The 23,359-nt window shown below is 36.5% G+C and overlaps 1 protein-coding gene across 3 annotated transcripts in view; it reads right to left on the bottom strand.

The window, feature by feature from the left end:
- The window catches only part of TTC29 (tetratricopeptide repeat domain 29), a 228,575-nt gene that overhangs the window by 110,340 nt on the left and 94,876 nt on the right, over positions 1 to 23,359 (bottom strand). For 2 of the 3 annotated variants that reach the window (XM_054066168.1, XM_054066170.1), the window contains exons 3-5: positions 19,701 to 19,797; positions 15,778 to 15,861; positions 265 to 488 (exon numbers count right to left, since the gene is read on the bottom strand). In XM_054066168.1, coding sequence (XP_053922143.1) covers positions 265 to 488; positions 15,778 to 15,861; positions 19,701 to 19,792 — 400 coding nt within the window. In that variant the 5' untranslated portion in view covers positions 19,793 to 19,797. Of the gene's footprint in view, positions 1 to 264; positions 489 to 13,051; positions 13,188 to 15,777; positions 15,862 to 19,700; positions 19,798 to 23,359 lie in introns of those variants that run through there. The other variant, XM_054066171.1, reaches the window with a different exon arrangement.

The raw sequence follows: 23,359 nt of genomic DNA, 5'->3' as shown, positions 1-23,359 counted from the left end.
ACAAAGCTATAAATACATCAAACATTTCTGATGATATCATAATGCACGCTACGTGTTTTCCCCCTTTCTTTCCTTCACAAAACCTCTCCCGATATCCGCAGTTCCTAATCATTTATTCTATAAATAAAGCTTAGTTGACTAAAGCTGAAATGTGCTAAGATGCAGTAACATTTCAAATTCATACATGAAACAATTTGGAAGCTTCCCCCAGGCAGTGGCGGCTGCAGCTCCCGCTGCTCTGCTACCCACAATCCCCACATTTACCTGCTCTCTGGGCTGCCTCAGCCCTGGTCAGGAAGTGGTGAAGCTGATCCAGCTTATCAGGCTGCTCCTCCAGGGACTTCTGCTGCCATATGGCTGACCCAGGCCCTGCAGCCTCCCTCAAGGCATTCCACTTCTGTATCAGAGTGAAGAGCTCGGAGAAGGACTCGTGATAACCCTGTCGCAGCATGTCTATGCAGATGTTCTTCTTGTATGAATTCCTGTTACTGGGAATAAGAAAGACAGATTTTAAGCCTTTAAACCTCTGTTCTGTTCTCCACCTTACCAAATAAGTACAGATGACTAAAACAGCTTCCAACAAGAGACCTCTGCAGTTCAGCAGTGGGGAAGGGGTATTTTTTTCCCTTGCTCGAAAAAGCATTCTGCTAAAATACGATTACAAATACCATACCCTAGGGAAGTAAATATGGCAATTAGGCATAAACACCTACATACGTATTAAAAACATGTTAAAATATACTGGTATTCTTTAGGTGGTATTTGGTAAAAGAGGCTGACTGATGGGAATTACACCCCCCCCCCCAGTGTTTACATTAGTTCATGAAACCACAATGAACTCTTAGTTTGCTTTAAAACAGTGCACAGGGAAAAACGAGGCACATTCCACATGTCAGAACAATGTATATGTTAAACAGTTTTGCTGTAGGATATGATGGCTTGGTTTAAAACGTCAAACAAATGCTATGCCAGGAACATAATAATTAGATATTATTTTGCTTCTATTTAGCATATAACTTCAGCTGGGGCTGGTTTACTGGGGCAAAAGTTTGATCATTTCTCACTAATTTTAAAATGAAATGATGCAATGATGAATTTATATCAAAGTTATCTAATTCATAAACTCCGATAAAATAAAAGTTGTGTAATCAAACATTCTCAAGAGACAATATATAATTTGAGGCACTATTTATGGATATAATCAAAATGTTTCTTCTATGCAGTATAAAACAATCATTATGTCCTATCCTGGAGAAAACTATGTGTCCAATGGGACTGCCTGCAACATTAAAGTACAGATGTAAAGGTTTGCAGGTGTAGGTATCTAGTGTGAGAAAACAAACCTTTGTGCCAGTATAATGGCAAGGACCCAGATGTGTCAATTTTGTTTTGGATATTCCATTAAGTTTCCAAACTGTTTTCAAGACTGTCTTTTTAGATTAAAATCCATTTAGCTTCTCAGCAGCATTGAAAAAAATATGCATTTCTGAAAACTGAGATTTATAGTGTATGTAATAAATTCAGATGACCTGATGTTAAACAATAGCCTAATGAGACTAATACTTCCAGCTTAAAAAGAGGTACTGCAGCTCTTTAACAAAGCTAATAAGGTGAAAGTGATGTAAAAAACTTCTAGCTAGATGTCAATTAAATAGACAGTAATGTGAGATAAGTAGTAAATAATCTGCATTATTTCATATTAAACATGACTAAAATAAAATCTATTAATTATCACATAGATGCACATTAATCTTTCATGTGAATTTTTTACATTTCAGTTGCAGAACGGAATGCAAAAAATTACAAAATCCTGATATGACTTAGCCTAGACAGTGCTGAATTTATGTTTAATATATAAATGGGTGGGGTTTGAAATTGAAAAGCACACTTTGGTCTTGCAGACATGAGAAAATATAAAACTACTCTGGACTAGAAAACGTTTGCAACATTTACCTTAGAAAAGAAATAAGAAATATCTTTAAACATTTAAATTTGCTGGAATATGCTGTATTTGTTATATATCAGACACACAGTATATAGTTTAAAAATACTGTAAAGATGTTATCTTGATACAGTACAATGTATTCCCTACTCTTTATATGGAATACTTTCTTTTTTCTTTTTTTAAAATTCTAACTGAAAAAAATTGAAGAATATAGGTAAGAAAATCCAACCAAATTCCAAAGGCTTAGGACTGAACTCCGTAGTAATATAACTCAGAGCAGTGGGAGGATGATCTGCTTAGCAGACATATACACATGCATATTTATTTATATTATGCGATCTATATATATGAACAAGCGTGCATGCATGAAATCATTAGATGTATTGGAAATAAACAAGAAAGATTTTAACAGTGAATTAAACAAAGCATTATTCAGTTAATTTTTAGCACTGCACACTCACTGAGTACAGTACTAATGTTTGTATAAATAGAAAATCTGTGTCCATGTAACATGTTATTTCCTGTAGACTGATGCATTTGACTTGAAGTCAAAGAACATTTTCCCCACAAGACAGCATTATTAGCAAATAAATACAGGAAAAACCATACAGTAAAATAGGTCAGTTTTAAAAATTAGTGTCAATATTCTTTCAATAAAACCCATCCTATAATAGAGGAATTGAAACAATGCTGAAGTAATCATACAGTACAGAGCACACTTTTTCTTAGGCAAAGATAGTTGATTCTAACTCACAAGCAATGAAGCTACCTACCGTATAACCCTTCAGATTTTAGAGGCATAAAGTTATCTCCCAGTTTTGCTTAAAAATGTAAAATACACCAAGTGTTAAATAATAATAGTGTGGTTTCCTTAGGTTTCTGCAATATATCAACCACAAGTGACTGATACAAACAATAAAATAGAGCTAGAAATGAATGATATTACAGGGATCAATGGTATTCATGACACCTAAGAGTGCATGACGCTATGATGAATTCTATTTTTTTTTTTTTCAGTTATCAAAGTTGTTCCAGATGAAAATGCCATTGTACTTTTTCCCAACCAACAGTGCTTTTGGACAGAGGAGGACTGTAGGTGACAGAAGTAAACTTTTCATGGTATCCTGAATTAAACTATAAATCCTTAATCCTCAAAATCCTTTTCATGCTGCTTTTTATGCCAGTGTCAAATGGGAGGTTAAACAGAACATCCCATGTTTTACATAACTGAAGATTACTTTATTTCTAATAGCAGTATTAAATGATACCTAATTAAACGTACATGATTTGTCTTATAAAATACACCGTTGACAATAAGTTTCTACTAGATTTATAAACTATTATACACTAAACCTTTTGAACCTGACTACCTAATAAATTAGGACGTGTTATGAAACAGGTAAGTCTGTTTTCCCGCATGGCACGCACACCGATTTTAGGTTTCCCTCGAACAATTATGTTACTTCAAGAAACTAAATGAAAGAAGACTGGCCTTTCATCGGGCTGGAGACGTTCGAGAGGTTTAACGGTCTCTGGGGGCATCTACTGGAGGTCTGGCAAACTGCAGGCAGGACACGTTCATCCCGGCTGTGAGAACAAAGGCAGGGACCAGCGCGGATGGAACGCGCATCTCTGCGCCTCCTGCCCCGCCGCTCACTCCGGCTGCACCCCCAGGACCACAAAAGTGACAAAAACACCCCAACGCTGCACGCACGGGCGCCTGCAAGCGATTAAACCAGTCGAATTAGAATAAGCGGAGAGCTTTGTCGTGTTCGCTATGTTTAATTTTCAGATTGAACCGTGACACGAATATAAACCTGAAATCCTCCCTCCCCTTTGAATGATTGTATGGGCATGCTAGGACAAAAAGATTTCAGGTGGACTGTTTAAAACATGCTTTTTTAAAATGAAATATAGAGCTTATTTAGGCATTTGTGGTTAAAACAAAGATAACAAGCTGGTTTTGATTTAAAGGAGATTCGGGTTATGTTTTTTTTTTTAATCTATGAATCATAGAATCACCAGGTTGGAAAAGATCTATTGGATCATCGAGTCCAACCTTTCCTATCTGCCACTAAACCATGTTCCTAAGCACCTCATCTACCCATCTTTTAAACATCTCCAGGGATGGGGACTCAACCACCTCCCTGGGCAGCCTCTGCCAGTGCCCGATAAATGAAATTCAACAGATGAAACCTAATACTTAACACAACACAGATGATGCTGAGAATCCACCGTTCCACCAACTGAATGCTCATCTTGATCGTTACTGAAGCCCTGTTGGTGTTGTTACATATTTATTTAAGCAGGTTGGGTAAAACAGTGAAATGAGGTCCACTTAGTGGACCTAGTTGGGTATCATAGCTATGTCCTGTATCAGTATTTCAAGCATGAGGTCCTGAAAACTCCCACGCCCTTCTCTGCGTGTATCGAAGGGAAGTGGGTGTCAGAAGAACTTTAGTACAAAATAAATAACCACCAAAAGTTAAATTTGCCATATTAGTGGTACCATGATATAGATGATTTCAAACAGTAAAATATCACATGTGTGGAAGCAGCTATTTATTGGATGTAGGTCTGTGAACTTGGAAAGACTCCGCTATTTTTAATGCTGTGCTTCAAGTGTACCTCAATATTGCTACAGGCATTTTACTTTTCTTAAACCATACAGTTACTTACATAATTTGCTTATATGGATTACTTTCATTATTACTATTGCTATACTAAAACCATCTAGAGTCATGCTGAGGGATCACAGAAATCTGATTCTAACCTGCCTTTACAGTGCAAAGATCATAAATGCTAACCTTCAGGGAGACTAATGAAATTACACTGTTGTTCCAATCTCAAGGATCTTCCTATGTTGTGGTATTGTAGTTTTTACAAGACCCTTAAGCAATGCTGGGAGATCAGGACAGTGGGATTTCACATTCCCTTTAACTTAAAATCCTGCCCAGCAAGGCTATTTTCATTCTACTCTTTACACAGAAAGAGAAAACAAGAAGAAATTAAGAAGCTAAGAGGCAGGTACTGGTGTTAGAAAATAGTATGGCATAACAGAAACATTTATCGTGAGCTAAATTCTCCATGCCACCTCTCTGGTGTGGTCATTTTCAGAAACCAGTGCAAACATCTACTATTTTCAGATTACAGAATTATTATCTTTTTAATATCAGGGTTCATACCTTTAGATTTTGTAGGATCTAATTAGTACTAGAGGTTAATGTCTGCTGCTGATTACAATGCAAGCATGTTGTAGCATACCCATTTTGTAAAGCACAAAATGGCATAGTTTAAACAACGGTAGTATATAAAATATTAAAGTGTACTTCCAGTGTAAAATAATTACCAATTATTGTGACATTTAAAAACTGTATTCAAACAGGTTTCGTCCTCTTGGGAATTTTCTTCTGCAGTTGACAAGTCAATGACTGATAGAAATGCCTTACACAAGCATCACAAAATTATGAAAAAATAATCAAGATATTTTTACTTGTTGATTTAAACAAATATTTACTTCCCCCCATTTCCTGTCTATAAATAACAAGAAAATTAAAATTATATCAAGTATACAAATACTTAGCTACTTCGTGTTTAATCTGTGTGCAAATAAACACAGCATGTACAAGGAGACACCGGAATCTCCTCACTGAAATTTGAAAAATACATTCATTAAGTAAAAACAAATATACTATACAAAACACTAAAAAGCCAAGCATGCTATAAGAGTTTTTAATGTCAGGCTGGTCTGCTTAAGAATCAAAAAAGAAATTATAATTTAGTTATAGCCGGACAGCCAAAAAACATAACAGTTTTGCAACACCATTAGTGACCTGCACCTAAAATATAGTTGAAACTTCTGTAGGGCATTGTTGAACACAAAAAGCACTTCTGGTAAATCTGGAAGCTGGAGGTTTGACTATCGCATTCAACGATCCAGGTTACAGTGGTATAAACTCAGATACTCATGCTGTTGGAATTTACACTGTCATGTGTCTGCAGTCTGCCAAAGTTAGGTACGTAGCTAACCTGGAATATATCCGAGTCATCAGTTCAATGAGTTCGGTGTGAAAATCTATATATGTAAGTAATTTGGGGAGTCAAGCCCTCAGCTGGTCAAGGTACTCGGCACATTTTCATCACACACTGCTACTGATACAAAGCTATATGAGTGAATCAGGGCGCAGCCCTCTTTAATCCTAGTTTGAAGACTGTCCATTTAAACATATTTCTTTTAATGAAATATTTACTTGATGGTAATATGTTAAATTGTAGACTATAGTAATCTCATTAAACAAAGATATGAAGTACAGTAAATGCCATTAAGTCGTAATAGATGGCTAGTTTACACATCAGAATTTTCAATTACTAAGGCTGAGAATTAAATTATATTAGGGTACATGTTTTTTAATTCAAAATTATAAAGCAGAAATAGCTAATGTCCTAATACAAAAAGCATAAAACCCACCAAACGAAGCAAAAAACTCCCCACTCTAAATCGAAAATAAAAATACTGCATGTAGGTTTGTACATAACATAAGAGAGGGGAACATCAACTTGAAATTGACTTTTGTAATAATTCAGATTTTTTTTTAAATAAGAAAAGGTTTATGGAGCTATGTATTCAGAACTATTAATAGAAAGATGAAAATAAAGTATATCAGAAAATAAATATAGGGGTATTTTATCCCATAGATACAGGTACCGTAACATTCAGCATAAGTAATACAGTATTTTTCATCTACTGCCTCACAGTCTCTGACTGTTGTCAAATCGCACTTTAACCTAAATCATGCAATCAAAGGTGGATGCATAACCTGTCAGCAGGATCCTGCAAAGAACACATATATTGAACTCACTTCCTTTTGTTCAAAGCTACGCTGCCACTTTAATACTAGATAAAATGAAAAATTAATCAATTATAAACATCAAAGGATGACACAGAAAAAGTATTTTAAAATGAATGTAAGTAATGTAATAATTAAGAATCCTCATTAACTCAGAAAATGGAAATATAAATTTAGCAATGAACTTTCAGAACATTCTGTCCCTAAACATAGATGCAATGAAAGCTCTAAAAAATAAAGATAAAAGTGCTACCCTTACAAAAATGTTCTTCAGACAAAAGCACATACACCTGTGATTATTTCAAGCATAATCAGAAAAAAAACATTATCTTCATTAATCTTTCTGCTTTTCTTTCTCAATTAATTATGTTCATTAACAAAAAGTAATTCCAACCATATTTTATGGACTGTTATTTATCAAAATGAAGTATTTCTCAAATCTCCTCTTTTACTTCAGAGCTGACCTAATGGACTGGGAGCGAGAAACATCAGAGTTTGGAACCCTTTCTATTTGACTTGCATGATATCAGAGAAGTCATTAAATTCCTCTGCTAGTTTCTTTCACAGTGTGTAAAATTATCTTTAGAAAAAGATAATAATAATTATTTACTTTCTGGATCTTCTCAAGCTGATGCTATGAATTATCATAAAACCTATACAAGGCTATGCATTTATCATGCTACTGCTGTGAACAACTCCCACAGTACTTTCAATTTTGTTTATGATATCTCATTCAAGTCCCGAACAGAAGTTACTTAGTAGTCTAAGGACAAATAGACCACACAGAGATGAAAAGGAAAAGCAAAGAGAGGATTTTGCACAATTCAGAAGGATTCACTGTGAGAATTTTAGGAATTCATGATTGTACCAAGGCGAATTAGAATGTCTGTCTTTATTTCAGACTCCTTCCGTGTGTTAAAGCTGCTTCACGTCTGTGGAATATTTTAAAAATAGAATTCAGTTGTGTATTGCTTGTACATTATCTTCAGTACTAAATATTGTTGAACTACTGAGAAATAAAAGCACTAGAAAACCGTAAGACCAAACTTAGTAAAAACAACAAGTTACATAGAAAAAGAAAAACTTCAGCTCACTGTGTTCTTCTTTATTAAAGTATGTCATGTATTTTATCTTTGCAAGAGTTTGATGAGTTTTTGCAAGTAAAATTCTGTTTCCTCTATACTTGCTAATAGTCATGAGAATCTGTAGTTTGCACCTTCCCATTAAAAATGTATTGTATTTTTTGAAATTATTCACCCCGCCTTTTATCCAGATCATGTCTTTGAAAGGAGGAAGTAGATAATAAATGGAATAATTCATGATTTCCCATTAAATATGAAACTTTCTTTTGCAGAGTTTAGAAAATGAAGTTCTACATAATGTACAGAAGTTGATTAGAACTTTTTTTAACCTTTTCAAGAAAAACCTTTCACATTACACAAATGCACAGAGAAGTTTCTTTAGGAAAGGCAAACCATTCACTTACCATACAGTTCTGTTCTTTAGATCACTGCCTAATTACACTAAATAATATGTTTATAAGGCCTGAAATTCGCAGAGATCGTTCATTTGGCTAAAAAAAAGTGTGCCTCTAAGTACTTAATTCTCTTTTTGAAAGTTATTTAATAAACATTAAATCCTGATCATGGCAAACAAGATTGTTACGAATTATTCAGACAGAAAAAAATACATATTTAAGTAATATTGTGAAAGAAATTTAAAATTTATCATCTAGCTCAATAAGTGACTTGTGTCATCTCCCTTTCCACAATCAGCAGGGAGTTTGGGATAGAGTGCCTTAATTTAAAATTTCTTTTATTATGAAAGGATACATTTCTTTGATTCTGATTTACCCTTTTCCATACTTTTTATTATTTAAAAATGAAGAAATATCCTCATAAAATGTAAATTAGTTGACACAACATTCCACCAGTTCTCAGAGTAATGTGAACAGAGGGTCACAAGGTGCTCACAAGTCATACCCAAAGACTGACATCAGCAAGAAAAGCAAAATCTTGCCAGGACCTGAATGTGAAAGGGAAAGAACAGTTTACTTCTTTCTCCTTTTGCTGCTATGTCCTTCTTTAGCTGCCTTGAGCTCTCATCTCCCGACTGTCTTCATAGTGTTATACAGAGAAGAAATGGAAGCAGCTCAAATCAGTGCATCACTAGAACCAAGTACTGTGTAACCAAGGGCTGAAATGCAAGGGAAAATCAGAATTTCCACCTACACATTATCTGTCTGTGTCTGAAATTGCCTTTTGCAAGCTTTCTATTAATACTAGCTGCCCCTTCTCCTTCCTTAACCCCCCACAAACAAGATACTTTCTATAACCCTTATTCTTGGTAGTGCGCCTCCCCTGTCTCTTTAGAGCCTCACTCCATAACACAGAAATAGTCAAATACACCTCATAACACAAAATTCCCAATCCTAAATTATGCATGTTCAAACTGGGAAGTCCCAGCAAAGATTTCAGGTTGTGAAAAAGAAAATGTGGCAAAATGATGAACTGTCTATTGAAAAAGGTCACAATCTATTTGTTGAGTAAAACATTCCACGTGTCACCTATGAAGTCACCTTATTAATTTATTTAGTAGGAGTGACAGCTACTAAATAGACTGGATTAATCAAAACCCCAGTCAGCTATTTGAGTTCAGCTTCCTTAAAGAACTGGTCCATCAAAGACAAAGACTGCAATAAGGTAAAATTGAAAAACAAATAAATCTAAACCTGGGTACCAAAACTCTCGTGATTTCATTAACTTATAAACAGAGTAACAGATCAGAAACAGCCCAGTCTAACAGTAGGGCTTACTTGTCCATCATGGCTATGACGAAAATAAAGAATGGCTGCTAATCAAGTGAGGAAGTTTCTTCCTCTTTAGTCTTGGAGGATAGATTGTGTTGAATATTCAGAGACCATCTGGTAGAAGAAGTAAGGATGTAGGAAAGAAATCTTTTATTTCTACAAACTTATCTTGAGCACTAACAATTAATAGCTCATTAATTTTCTGGCGTCTTTTTTTCCCTACCTTTACCTGGCTAATACTGATGCTGAGAAAAGCAGAAACTTGGGGTGGGGAAGGTAGTAAATAATTTGTCTCTTTTAATTCTGCCACCCAATAATGGAAAAAAAATCTTCTATCAAGTGGCACTAACAGAAGACTTAAAGTAGACACCAGGTCACTTTGCTTCCGGACTTGCCAACTTCTTGTATTAGATCAGTGCAAAAATACTTGTTTTGCATGGGTCTGCTTCAATGATGTCCCTCAACTGGTTGTCATCTATTGCAGAAGGACATCCGTGACCCTCCTCATCTTAAAGGCTCTCATTTCCATTACGAAATTCTTGGACCAGTTTTGGGGTTTGCATTCATGGATAGTCCCCTGGCGAAATGCTTGGTTCATATTGCTAGCAGTTTCCACTGCTTTAAGTCCCCCTTTGAACTCATACAATAAAATTGCTTAAATTTGCTTTTTTCCCCTCCATCTTTGACAGTGTAATATAAAAAAGACTAAACAGTGAAAACAAACCCATTAGCATAAGTAAGTAGAGTGAATTTTATACTTTAAAATAGTATACAACATGAGCAAAGTTAAAGAAATATTTAATCCAAAATAAGCATCACAGTTTACAATGACAAGAATAGCAATTATTTTTGCACCAACCGAATAGAAATGCAGTCTCAGGAATTAGTGAATGCTACTCTCTTAAGAATTTTACCTCATCCTTTTTACAGCTTTCAAAATTCAGTAGTTCTCCAGTGTGGGATTCATTGATAAATCTACATGTCTACGTTTGAGTTGGTGACCCTAAGCTCTCTATAGAAACAGACGAGAGAAAAAGGTGCTTCAGAAGTATAATTTGGCTTATTCTAAAGCACTTGTCTGAATCCTAGAAGACAGGGCTATCAACTACCAACTCATCAAATTACTTATTCTTAATTATTTCCATTGATTATATGTGGTGATGTAACCCAGTCCTTTGGATCAGTTAAACTTTGGTGAAAACACCTTTGCTCTTTTTGCAAAGGACAATGGTTTATGGAAGAAAAGGATTGCATTGTATTTACCAGTCAGCACTCCTAGAGCAAAAAAGACTATATTCCAGTTTTCAGTATACAATCTGCCAAGTAGTTTAATGATTGATCTCCCCAGGATTAGATGAGATGGTTGACAATTGCTCTGCAGGTCACAGCCCACTGTAGAAAGAAAGCCTTTGCCTTTTTGTGTTCTAGATCATATTGAAGTGGACCAGCCTTCTGGTGAATTGTAAGCAGAACAACTCAGAATATCTCAAGGACATCTGCTCAAATGTAAAAATGATCCTGTCTCCTGCCAGATAAAGTACTACCACAGAATCTCTTTACTGACACAAATTTATCAAGGCAAGCTTTCCATGCTCACCACTTTCCATCCACCGTTCACATGACACAAAACAAATTTTCTGCATATCTAGGTCAGCCTGTACTATCTCTGTATAATAATTTAGATGTCATCTGACTATCAATGACTCTTGAGTGAGGACACTAGAACTCTATAATCTGATTCACAGAAATACACCTAGTAAAATCACTGACGTAATTTTTTTTTTGTTACACTAAAGGTGTTTCTCTCATCAAAAATATTTCAAAGTGTCTCTTTCTAGTCTTTAACTCTTTTTTTGATGATATGGTTATCCTTGAACAACTTTGATTTGTCTGAAGAAGGGAGAATTGTTATTTGATCTTTTAGACCTGAACAAAATGATTAGGAAACAGGAATGGCAATATCAAATTCTAGTCCATTCTAGGCTTCAGATGCACTTGAAGATTCAACCCTGCAATCAATCTCTTGATGGAAAATGCCTTACTTCACAGTTCATCATGAACTTTTGTACTCCTAGTTCGGTCATAAGGACAATTTTTAATTTTTACTGCAAACCAATTTCGAGTCATTAATGATTTGGTTAGTCAAACCCAGAACAGAAAGTATCAGGAAAAGCACACTGAAGGCCAGGGGAGCTTACAAAACTCTAATTCTGTGACAACAAAGTAATCACATTCTGCTTTAATGGGAACCTTTATTTTTTTCTTTTCAAGTTTCTCACACCACATTCACTTCTTAATTCAAGTTAAAGTCTTAGAGAAGGAAATAAAAACAAAATCGGAGAAAAAACAAAACAATGTCCTGTTTTAGTATAATTAAAGTACGATCTTTCTTAAGCACTGTTTTTTCTTCCTTTTTTATCATATCACTCTGAAACAAAAAATGAAAGCAAAGAAAAAAATAAAAACTTTTCCACATTTTTTTTCACAAAGAAATGAGATCATAACATAAGCACACTTAACAGAATTCTCCTTACTTGCTGAAGTTTGGAACAGCGTACAGTATTCATTAATAGAAGGATATCTGCAACATTTTTCCTTCAATTCTGAAGGAATGAGCTTATTTTAATTTTAAAGAATATTGTGAAGGATACAATTTTAGGGAACAGCTTTAAAGAACTTTGTTCATTTCCATAAATGTGATAGTACCCGTACATCCCTTTATTTAGGAGGTAATACATTTGTTGCCTGTTTGACATGCAACAAAATATAAAGGGTGTTTAATATTAAGCAGGTGTGTGGCTACAATAATTTGTCTTGACAAAATACTGACAGACTCGTTAAATTAACTTCCTTATTAAACAAAAGTACAGATATTTAGGTGGCAAAAAAAATCCTGTCCTTTTATAAAGAAGTGCAATAATGTAGTTTTAGAAATAAAAAAATATTTTAAAAACTACACAGCATATTATAAGCCATTTCTCACACTTTCTAAAATAAAAACATCTGTTGTCTGCTGTGACATACAAAGCATAACATTTATTTTATTAAGACCCTTTACAGATATGGCATTGCCTTACTTTATAAATCGGTTTAAAATTACAGTTGATGCATTTAGTTTTCTATAACTAGGTTAGCCTAGTACTGATATAGCTGGGTAGCTGCTAGTTTGTTACCATTTGTTTGCACTCAAATAATTGTATGAGATTTATGAAACAGCATTAGCATATGACATACTATAGAAATTTTGTAACTGCTGAGCTATAATCAAAAACTAAAATAAATAAAATAAGAGAGAATAAATAAATACACAGAACATGAACGTAATCTTTTAAAAGATGTGCTTAAAAAATCTCCATAGAAATAAACTAGAACATAGATGATATTTCAGTTTAATCTTCTAAGAGCCTTTGATAACTTTGAAAATCATATTAACAAAACAGTATATCTCACTTTGTGTAGGTATTGCAGTACAGATGATAAAATTCTTGCTTCATTGTGGATTTCCTTACTGGTTTCCATTTCTTCAACCTCCAGAATCAGGGTTTGGATACAAAAATACAAAACATCCAGGAGGGGTGTCTGAATTTTTTGTTCTGTTTTGTTTGTTTGTGGGTTGTTGTCTTTTTTGTTTGTTTTGTTTTTAATAGCAGTAAAAGGCTGACCCGATCAAATCAGAGCTGTAAAATGCACTTCGGAGCCCCAAGGCTTTCCTAAAATAGCAGTGACTTTCAATAGAATCACAGAGAGAAGACTTCTATCCCTTGCATGGTGTGTGTACTGTGGAAGTCCAGTGGGGCTGAAAACTGAAACAGCTCACTGGGAAGGCAAGAAAGCCTGCAACAATTGTTGTAGAGTAATGACTACAGCAGCACTGCATAGCTGTTGTGGAACCAGGGCTTGCTCCTGGAGGTCTGATACTTCATCTCTCCTCACAGAGCAACTACTGTATCCTTAAGTCAGGGGACAGGATGCTCTGTCAACAGAGAGTTGTGGTGAACGGAGTTAAATCCAGTTGGTGGCTGGTCACAAGTGGTGTTCCTCAGGGCTCAGCATTGAGGCTAATTTCGTTTAATAACTTTATTAATGATTTGGCAAAGGGATCAAGTGCTCCCTAGGTAAATTTGCAGATGACACCAAATTGGGTGGGAGCGTCAATCTGCTCAGGGGGAGGAAGGCTCTATAGACGGAGCCAGACAGGCTGGATTGATGGACCAAGGGCAATTGTATAAGGCTGAACAAGGCCCATCATTGGGTCCCACTCTTGGGGCAAAACAATCCCACACAATGCTTCAGGACTGGGACTGAATGGCTAGAAAGCTGCCCGGTGGAGAAAGACCTGGGGTTGCTGTTTGACAGCTAGCTGAATGTAAGCCAGCTATGTGCCCAGGTAGCCAAGAAGACCAATAGCATCTTGGCTTGTATCAGAAATAGCGTGGCCAGCAGGATGAGGGAAGTGATTCTGTCCCTGTAGTCATCACTGGTGAGGATGCACCTTGAATATTGTGTTCAGTTTTCAGATCTTCGCTACAAGAAGGACATTGAGGTGCTGGGGCATGTCCAGAGAAGGTCAACGGAGCTGGTGAACAGTCTGGAGCACAAGTCTTATTACGAGCAGCTGAGGAAACTGAGTTTGTTTAGTCTGGAGAACAGCAGGCTGAGGGGAGACCTTATCACTCTCTACAACTACCAGAAAGGAGGTTGTAGTGAGGTGGGTTTTGGTCTCATGTCCCAAGTAACAAGTGAGAGGATGTGAGGAAATGGCCAAGTTGTGCCAAGGGGAGGTATAGATTGGATATCAGGAAAAATTTCTTAATGGAAAGAGTGGTCAAGCATTGGAACAGAGTGCCCACGGAAGTGGTGGAGTCACCATCACTGGGGGTGTTCAAAAAACATGTAGACGTGGCACTTCAGGATGTGGTTTAGTAGGTACAGTGGTGTTGGGCTGATGGTTGGACTGGATGATCTTCGAGATCTTTTCAGACCTTAATGATTCTATGATTCTATATTTCTATGATCTTTGAACCTAGTCTTACTTCAAATGAAAGAAGTGGGATATGAGTTTGCCTTAAACAGACTGCTTTCCTAAATCATTGGACTAGATACTTTACAATGTTTGTACTGACACTCGGAACATTTATTAGCTTTATCACATTACCACCGTAAAAATAAAAGCAAATAGGACATGTATCACAGGAAAGGAAATTGTGCCTGCTGGCCGACTATTATAAGGTATGGTTTTAGGACGCTGCCAAATTTATTACCGCTCAAGTCTAATTTGGTAATTTTCTAGATTTTAATTTGGAAGTTTTTTAGGGAAGGTTTGCAGCCACATTCTTAGGCTAGGAAGCTGGAAAGAAGCATGTTTTGCAAGAAACTAGCTGGTTGAATTCCTGTGTAATTGATAGTATGTTTTTATGCTGCAAGGGTGATCTTGCAATATTAATTGTTAAGGTGCCTAGAGCCCTTGTATATGCATCTTTTTATTATTTAAATATTGAAATAAATAAATCATCTCACTTAAGCAACCAGCAATTCAGATTTATATAGAATTCTTTCATTAATTTTGATGGTGCTGAACCCCAGACCTGTTAAAAGACTTTAGAAGAATAAGTCATTTCTAGTTTCTTGTAACTTCTAAGTGTAAATACCTCCACTGTAAGAAATGAAAAGTTATCCCGATTTCTTTCATTATTGGGTTTTTAAATAACTAATGGTGTATTAAATGCTTCACCGCAGAAGTCAGTACTTGGGCTTGGCTAAATAATAATTCATAATTACACAGACGTGTATGCCGGTATACCTCAGAGAAGATATTTCACAGAGGTTTGGGAAAAGAAAAAAAAAAAAAAGAAAAAAAAAAGAAAAAAAAAAAGGAAAAAAAAAGAAAAAAAGGCAGCACAATTTCAAATATAATTACTGACACAATTTTAACAATAATGTTACAAATGTGATTTAATATACAAATTAGTTAAACCAATGAATTAAATGCTTTGATACATTTAAGATCAGGAGAAATGAACCATCATTATTTAATATCAACTTCAATTTTTAAATGCCAAGTTCCACTGAGAAGGGTAGGGCCTAGGGAACTTTATATTTAAATGATTATGATGACTAGAAACAAAAGGAAACAATAAACTTATGGATGTTAAAATGCCTCAAAAAAGCTAACTTACGCGGCAGCTTCTTGTTTTGACAACCCTTTGATATTCTTCTCCAAATAATCATCTATGCCATCTTTGTCTTTGATCAAATGAATCCTAAATTTAAATGAAAAAAATTAAAAGAAACACTATGAGGTGTTAACAGACTTCTGCAGCATGTATAATACATGAGCATTGCCAAGTAGAGCTAAATACTGAAATATTGACAAAGTAATATATCAGACATTCTATAAACGCATACAAATATCTTTTTAATTTTTTGGTCTGTAGCTATTTCAAATCTTTATTTCTGAAAGAAAACAGAGTTGGTATTAGCTTTCAAGAGTCTGGTTATATGTTATTTCTGTCTAAACTGGAAGAAACTGTTTATTAGCTAAATCAATAACAATTGATTAAGCTATCCATATTTAAACTGTTCTCTAAATGAGAACCATTACATTTTTGCATTATCAGTGATCTAATCTAGTTTGCATTTTATTCTTTCAAAATAAAACAAACAGCATAAAACAAAGTAAAATAAAATTCCAAACCCAACTGAAAATGTTTTCCTCAGTGCAATGCAGACTTTTAATACTGCTCTCGGCTTTGCAGTTTGAGCAGCATATTGCAAAGGGTGGTCCCCTAAGGTAACCCAAAGGGCATTAAAATAAACAGCAAATTTCAGGTTCCATTTTTAAATTTTTAAATTATAACTGTACGCCATCTCACTTTTCACTTGAGCCATCATCTTTTTGCATCTCCACTCCAATACAGAAGAGATGCCTTGAATTTTAAAGGATAATATGCACTTACTGACCATAAAGTGTATTAAAATGTATTCTGATATCCTGACTGTAGAGGATATTATTTTTATAAAAGTAACGTGAATTGATTTTTATTCTCCTTTAAAAGGGCATAAAGATTGTCTGGTTTATCACACAAAGATAAAAGAAATTCAACATTAGTGTTCCACATAAATCTATTACTTTCCTCTTTCTCTGTCTGTATTATACTGCTGTCTTTCATTACAGGGATGAGGGTAAATTCTTTTCATAATGTTAGCTAATATAAGCGTCATGCTCCTTATTGCTCTGAGAGTACCAAAGACACATCATGAAGTTCATTTAAATGAGAACAAAATAGCTAAGCAATGTGGAGATATTTTGACATGTCTGTATTTAAAACAATGTAATAGTGAAAACTTCCGGCACAAATAGGGCATTTAAATTTGTTCCAGAATTTACTACTACTGAGCCGTACCAACAGTGGCTTTTGCTTTCAAGCTTCACATAACACAATGCATATGAGTTGCTGCTGACCATGCAAAATGTACACCTTAAGGATATTGCCATAAAAACTCAGTTATAATCAATACCAAAATTTAATCCGTATGAAAAATTTCCCACAAAAGTAGACACAATTTAGGAAGATACGCAATGTCATTAGGATAATAAAGATGAGGTAGTTACTATATTTTTTAAACTGATGTAAAACATTTTTCAAGATACAAGAGGTTTACAGGAGGCAATAGAAAAAATGGAAAATAGTATCTGGGTAATTAAATATGAAGTACTCAGTAGACAACTCGAAAAACCCAGGCTGATCTTTATACTTTAAGACTGAAAAAAAGAGCTTTCTACACATCAGTAGCACATGGAAAACACATGAGCTGGGGGGGGGGGGGGGGGGGGGGGGGAGAGGAGGGAAGGAGTCCAAACCCCCAAACTGAAACAGTCTACTACAACAAGCAAATTCCTAGGCATCACTATCAGCTTGCTGCAATTTAATCTACGCTGCAGTTAAAAATCATCTGAAAGTAGAACAAAGAGAAGCCTGATGTCTTCTCATTGTCTTCTCAAAGGTATTTTAATAAAAAAAAATCAGGGGAAAGGCCTCTAGAATCATATACAATTAAAATGTCACCTGCCTTATCGTCAAGGTATAAATTTCTGAGTTCTGACTGGCAACACTCACTAACTTAAAGACAACTACAGGTAAGAGGGATAAAAATCAAAAGCAAAAACTTGGAAACTGATTTCTGTTTGCATAAGTTCTGCAATACCCTATGAACTACAAACACCACAGTCATCGACCACAAAGAATTAAATTTGCTAAAAATAATAAATACTTATCTCATCCTGGCTGTTTTTATCAATGATGTTAATGGAGCAATAACACAGAAAAGACAGGAAGATGATACATAGGAAAAAATACACAGTAGAAAAATTCATCATTTCAAATAATCATTAGTTAAAATGGCTTGTTATACGCAATGAGAATTAAAAACAATAAAAGTAATCAATGTGAAGAACTGAGACTGTGACTTGGAACAGACATTGTTTCTTAGCAGAGGAATGAGGTGTTTCTTTTCTTCCAAAACTTATTTGCTTTTTCCAAACTGTTTCAGCCTTATTTCTCCAGTGTTTCCACAATGACTCACTCAATTTCATAAATAGTTTATAAAAGAGTCTGTTTCACCAGTAAATTGGCTCTTACTTAATTTTGAATCACTTGCTTATTAAAGACAACTATATTTTAATCCAATGGACACTTATCTCAGAGGTAATATTTTATACCATATATTCCTATAACTATTTCTGTTACCAGTCTGCACAGCAAAAAAAAAAAAAAAGCTTTTAATTCCTAGAAATAAACTTCATGATAAACATTCCTGGCTTTTTAATCAAAGAGCAGAACAAAATTGCATAACGGATCAAACTGATTCTTACATCACTTCCTATCCCCACTGCCTATTCTGTTAAGTTAGGCTCAAGTTTTCTCAAAATTTCTTAACAAAGAAAATGGGAGAGCTCCTCTTGCTCTAATCACTAGACATTACAGCATGGTCTAGACCATTACAGAAGCACACGTTTGTTTTCTTCAAATAAGCACAACTTCTACAGGACTGCAGCAGAATAACCTTCTTAATCTGAAACTCCCCAAGTAAAGGGAAAGAAACAAGCCTCCGGTCTCTATGGTGAGTTCTCCAGCAACATAGTTAATAGAAAAAGTGATGGCTGCAGAACACAGCTCCAGCCATAAAAGATTAGAAAAAAATAAAATTGTAAGACATCATCACACATCTTTATCCTATCAATACGTGAAAAGACACCTGCCAGGATGAGTGCCTCAGAAAAACAGGGTCCAGGGATATTGTGTCACTAGGTCCTTACTGCTTTTAGAAAGGGACATGCAGCTGTTGAGCTCTCAGAATCCCCAGAACTTTCAGTCAAAAGGGGTTCAGGATTCCCTCAGTCCTAGAGAATGCTAGGATTGGGAGGAAGAAAGAATTAAAACCACAAAATATTTAAAAAAAAAAGAAAAGAAAAAAAGAGAAAGAGGAAGAAGAAAATAACCATAATTCCTTCTAAACTGGAGGCAATTCTAGGAAAAAGAGCACTGTGGTGCAGTGTCATAACTGAGAGAAGAGTACTCGCTAAGGGAAACAAAAATGTGTGGATACAAGTGAGTAAGAGGAGAAATGAGTGTTACAGAATGGAAAGCCATGCAGGCACGTGCAAGAAGTAGATGGCTTGAAAGTATTACAGCACTGCCGTTAACTCAGTCAGTGAAGTACAGAATAATGTTTTTCAAGTCAGTTTTATTCATTATATTTTGTGAAACATGAAACTGTTTTGTGCTTGAATGAAAAAAAAAATTCTTTTTTCATCCAAGTAAGTACATATCTGTATCAATGCTAAATGGCAATAACTTCTTACGGCTCTTGAAGGGGTCTGGAAAGATTAGGATGAAATATCTACCATAAAAGACAACATTTCCTATTTGGGTTTTTTTCCTCCTTTTAATTATGAAACTTTCATAAGAGACAATTTCCTTGTCTTTGATTTTTTGAATTTTAAATATTGAAAAAAAGCAAACACAATTTGTCATCTCGGCATAACTGAGTGAAGCTATTCACAGTAAAAATGACACACTGAAAGAAAAGAGGTACATACCTTGCAAAGTCTAATGAGGGGTAAACAGCCTGCTCTAGGAACCTAGGATGCTCCCCTGGGCTTTGGAGAACTGCTTGAGGCAACACATTCATTTTAACTAAAACAAACAAACAAAGCAAACATTACTTGAAACAATGCCTTCACAGTGATGCAGTTTCTTATCCTTCTTTTACTGCTTCCCAGTCAACTCTCTTTTATTTTGAGCACATTACCATAAAACCAGACTCCAGCTCCACACAAACCTTTTCAGGCCCTATCATTTCTTCAGTAGGACATAATGCATAGGAATGGTTATAATCCTACTTTCAAAGGTTTTCTCTTTCATTGGAGCACTTCTGATTTACACAGGGACAACTGATTCGGGAACCTTACTTGCATGGGATTCCCTGTGTTTCAAGTTATCTAGGTCCAAGCATTAATAATATTTTAAGTTAATACATAAGTTGGAGAAATGATTGACCATGCAGTGTGCAATGCAACAAGCACTATATTAATGTTCAAAACAGCATTTAATCGTAGTAGTAACAAGCCTTTGAATAAAAAACGTAAGTAATGCTTTACTTACAACACAGGGTTTCACTTAAAACAAAAGCTGAAAGCCCCACAGTTATGTAGAATTGTCTAGCTCGTCATTTTGAAGTATATAAATGCTAATAGGGCTTTTTTGTGATATAGTGCTACTGTGTTTTTTCCCCAAGTATTCAGTCTACACTTCCTACCATTAAAGTTTCAGCTGCCAGTTCCTTCATTTTGCATGTCTGTGATCTGAGGACGTTAGCAGCAGGAGCACCCTTACTTTTAAATTTGGTTTAATGTGGGTATTGCATGCCCTGCTGGCAGGCCTAAAGGCACAAACTTTTAATAGGGATGGGAACACAGAATATAATAGGAGGGGGGAAAGAATTTAACTATTTGCTACATTTAGTAAAAGGAAATCTATTTTCCAGAAATAAATGTTAGAGATGAAGAAATTTGATGCTGAATTATCGGCATCAGACTAGAAGATATTTTACATATTAATCTTTCTGGGATCAAAAGCCTTTTCATTGATGCAATATCTCGCTACAGTTATAGTGAAGTAATTTTTTTAATTGTGTTACTTAGACTAGAATAAGAAAGACAATTATAGATTGAAAAGATTACAGGATACAATATTTCCCCAAGTAATTTTTTTAGGGGTTAGTACTAATTATAAACACAAAAATACATAATGATAAGCATAAACGATAACATTTGCTACAGAAAGCTAAAAAAATTATTTACAAATAAACTAATCTACAATCGGAGGCAGCAACATTTTATACAAGTGTGTCATAGAAAAAAATCAATAGAATAAAAACATACTGGTAATTCATCACTATAAAAGATTATACCTTTTATAGAGGATGACAGATTTGTATCCAGAAACAATATAGAAAGGAAAATATTTCTTTAGGAAGACGCTATGTGAGAAATAGTAATTAAACTTTGGAACAACAATATTGAAGCCCAGAGAAGACGCAGAGCTTTCTACAAGCTTCTTAGTTTTGAGGTGTTAGGCATGAACAAACAAAAAACCATGTCTTAATGGAAGCTGTTGCATTTGGCAAGGCAAGAGAGCTGATCGTCTGCAGCTGAGGTGCAGAAAAGTCAAGGGTAAGCAGCTGAAAGGAGACTCTGAAAACCCTGATAAAGCCACTGCAAGAAATAAAAAGCTGTTGATGGGTAGGTGGTACTTTTGGTGTGCTACAGGTCTCAGGCTCCATGTTGCACCCACACAGGACCTGGCTGGAGTATACAATAGACCCTCGCTGGCGCACGAGCTCCAGATTCCCACTCCACAGAGATCAAGTATGTGGTAAGACAGGTCAGCATACTCACAGGTCTCATAGTAACATGAGACACATATGCAGACATTTTTCTGAGACCATTACCATCTCACAAGGATTAAAACGATTGCCCCAACTCCTATTTCAAACTCAAAGCTTTGGAAAGAAAACAAAAATCTGCTTCATAACAATGTCCATTTAATTTTTATTTTAGAGGTGGGAGGTTGCTTTCACAGTGAAATGGATGGTGGTTTTCCCTCATTTCCAAGGCAATTGTAATCTTTACAGGTAAATTACAACCACGGAGACACATGATGGAAGGTATCAGCAACACGTCCTTCTGAAACGCGTGCTATTACATTCACGTGAATTTTGTTGCTGATCATTTAAAGACTGCTAGCCCCTTTACATATTACTCTTCTATTATAAGGCCCAAGTCACATCCCATTTACTTAACTAAACATCCCCAGAATGCAATAAAAGGCAAGGCAGCGCAGTTTGTCTCTAAAGAAGTGCTATATTTATCACATGATGAAAGGAATCTCCCCATGGGCTGGAATTGCTCCAGTGTGGTTTACAGCTAAAGGTAAAACACCAATCAATTGTAACAGCCTTTCCTGGCATGTTCTACGAAACCCATTCCTAGGGATTAACCGTCACCTAGCTCTTCCTGCAGATCTTCTGAGGCATGCATAAACCCAGCTGGAGGCTGAGGACATCCCAGAAAGGGAAGCAGCCTGGGAAGCAGGCATGGCTACATCCGGCTGCCTCTGCAGACATATTTGCTGCTACCTCGCACGTCATAAAATAAAAGGATATCAGAGTGTGACAGGATAGACTTAGGGCCACATTGCTTTATTACACTGTAAGTACCAATAGGATTGATTAAAAACCCCAATAAATGTACAAGATCGCTAGCAAGCATGAGAGATCACAGAATCATAGGATCACTGGGTTGGAAAAGACCTTTGAGATCATCAAGCCCAACTGTACCTGTCCAATACTAAACCGTATCCCCAAGCACTTCATCTACTCGTCTTTTAAACACCTCCAGGGATGGGGACTCAACCACCTCCCTGGGCAGCCTCTGCCAGTGCCCAATGACCCTTTAAATGAAGAAATTTTTACTGATGTCTAATCTGACCCTCCCCTGGTGAGGCCACTCCCACTTTGTCCTGTCGCCTGTCACGTGGGAGAAGTGACCAACACCCACCTCACTACGACCTCCTTCCAGGCAGTTGTAGGCAGTGATAAGGTCTCCCCTCAGCCTCCCTTTCTCCAGGCTAAGCGACCCCAGGTCCCTCAGCCGCTCCTTGTAAGACTGCTTCCCCCGTTTCACTGCCCTTCTCTGGACACGCCCCAGGACGCTGTTTGTTGTGGATGTAACCACGGCCCCAACCGGCGCCCGATCACATATTCCAAACCTGCTCCATCCCTGTAGCTGCCCAGTCCTCAGCTCCCAATTCCAGCCAGCTACTCTCAGTTTTCCCTCCGCCAACCCCCACGGGCTACATACCCCGGGCTCCGGCACTTTCTCAGCCTCTCAAAACATCTCTAGATCTATAAATGCCAGCTGAGCTTTTGCAGGGGGAGCGGACCTCTCTGCTGCTGCCCGGGACGGGGCTTCACCCGGTGCTCAACGGTTCCCCCGCTTCTCCGCATCCCCATAGCGACGGGGGCGGGTGATGCGGAGAACCAGCCCCTTCCCCGAGCCCTGGAGGCAGCCCTGGCGCCGGGCATCTCCTCCCCGAGGTCGGTAGGATGTGGGGAAGAAGCTACTCTTCCTCCCCAGGCAGAATCCTAGGGGCTGGGTGACCCGCCGGGCCCCGTTTACACCGTGAGAAACGTGGA

The sequence above is a fragment of the Cuculus canorus genome, chromosome 4 (assembly GCF_017976375.1).
Source record: "Cuculus canorus isolate bCucCan1 chromosome 4, bCucCan1.pri, whole genome shotgun sequence".
NCBI classification, from domain to species: Eukaryota; Metazoa; Chordata; class Aves; order Cuculiformes; family Cuculidae; genus Cuculus; species Cuculus canorus.
Note: the sequence above shows the minus strand (reverse complement) of the source record. Positions and strands in the feature narration are given on the sequence as shown.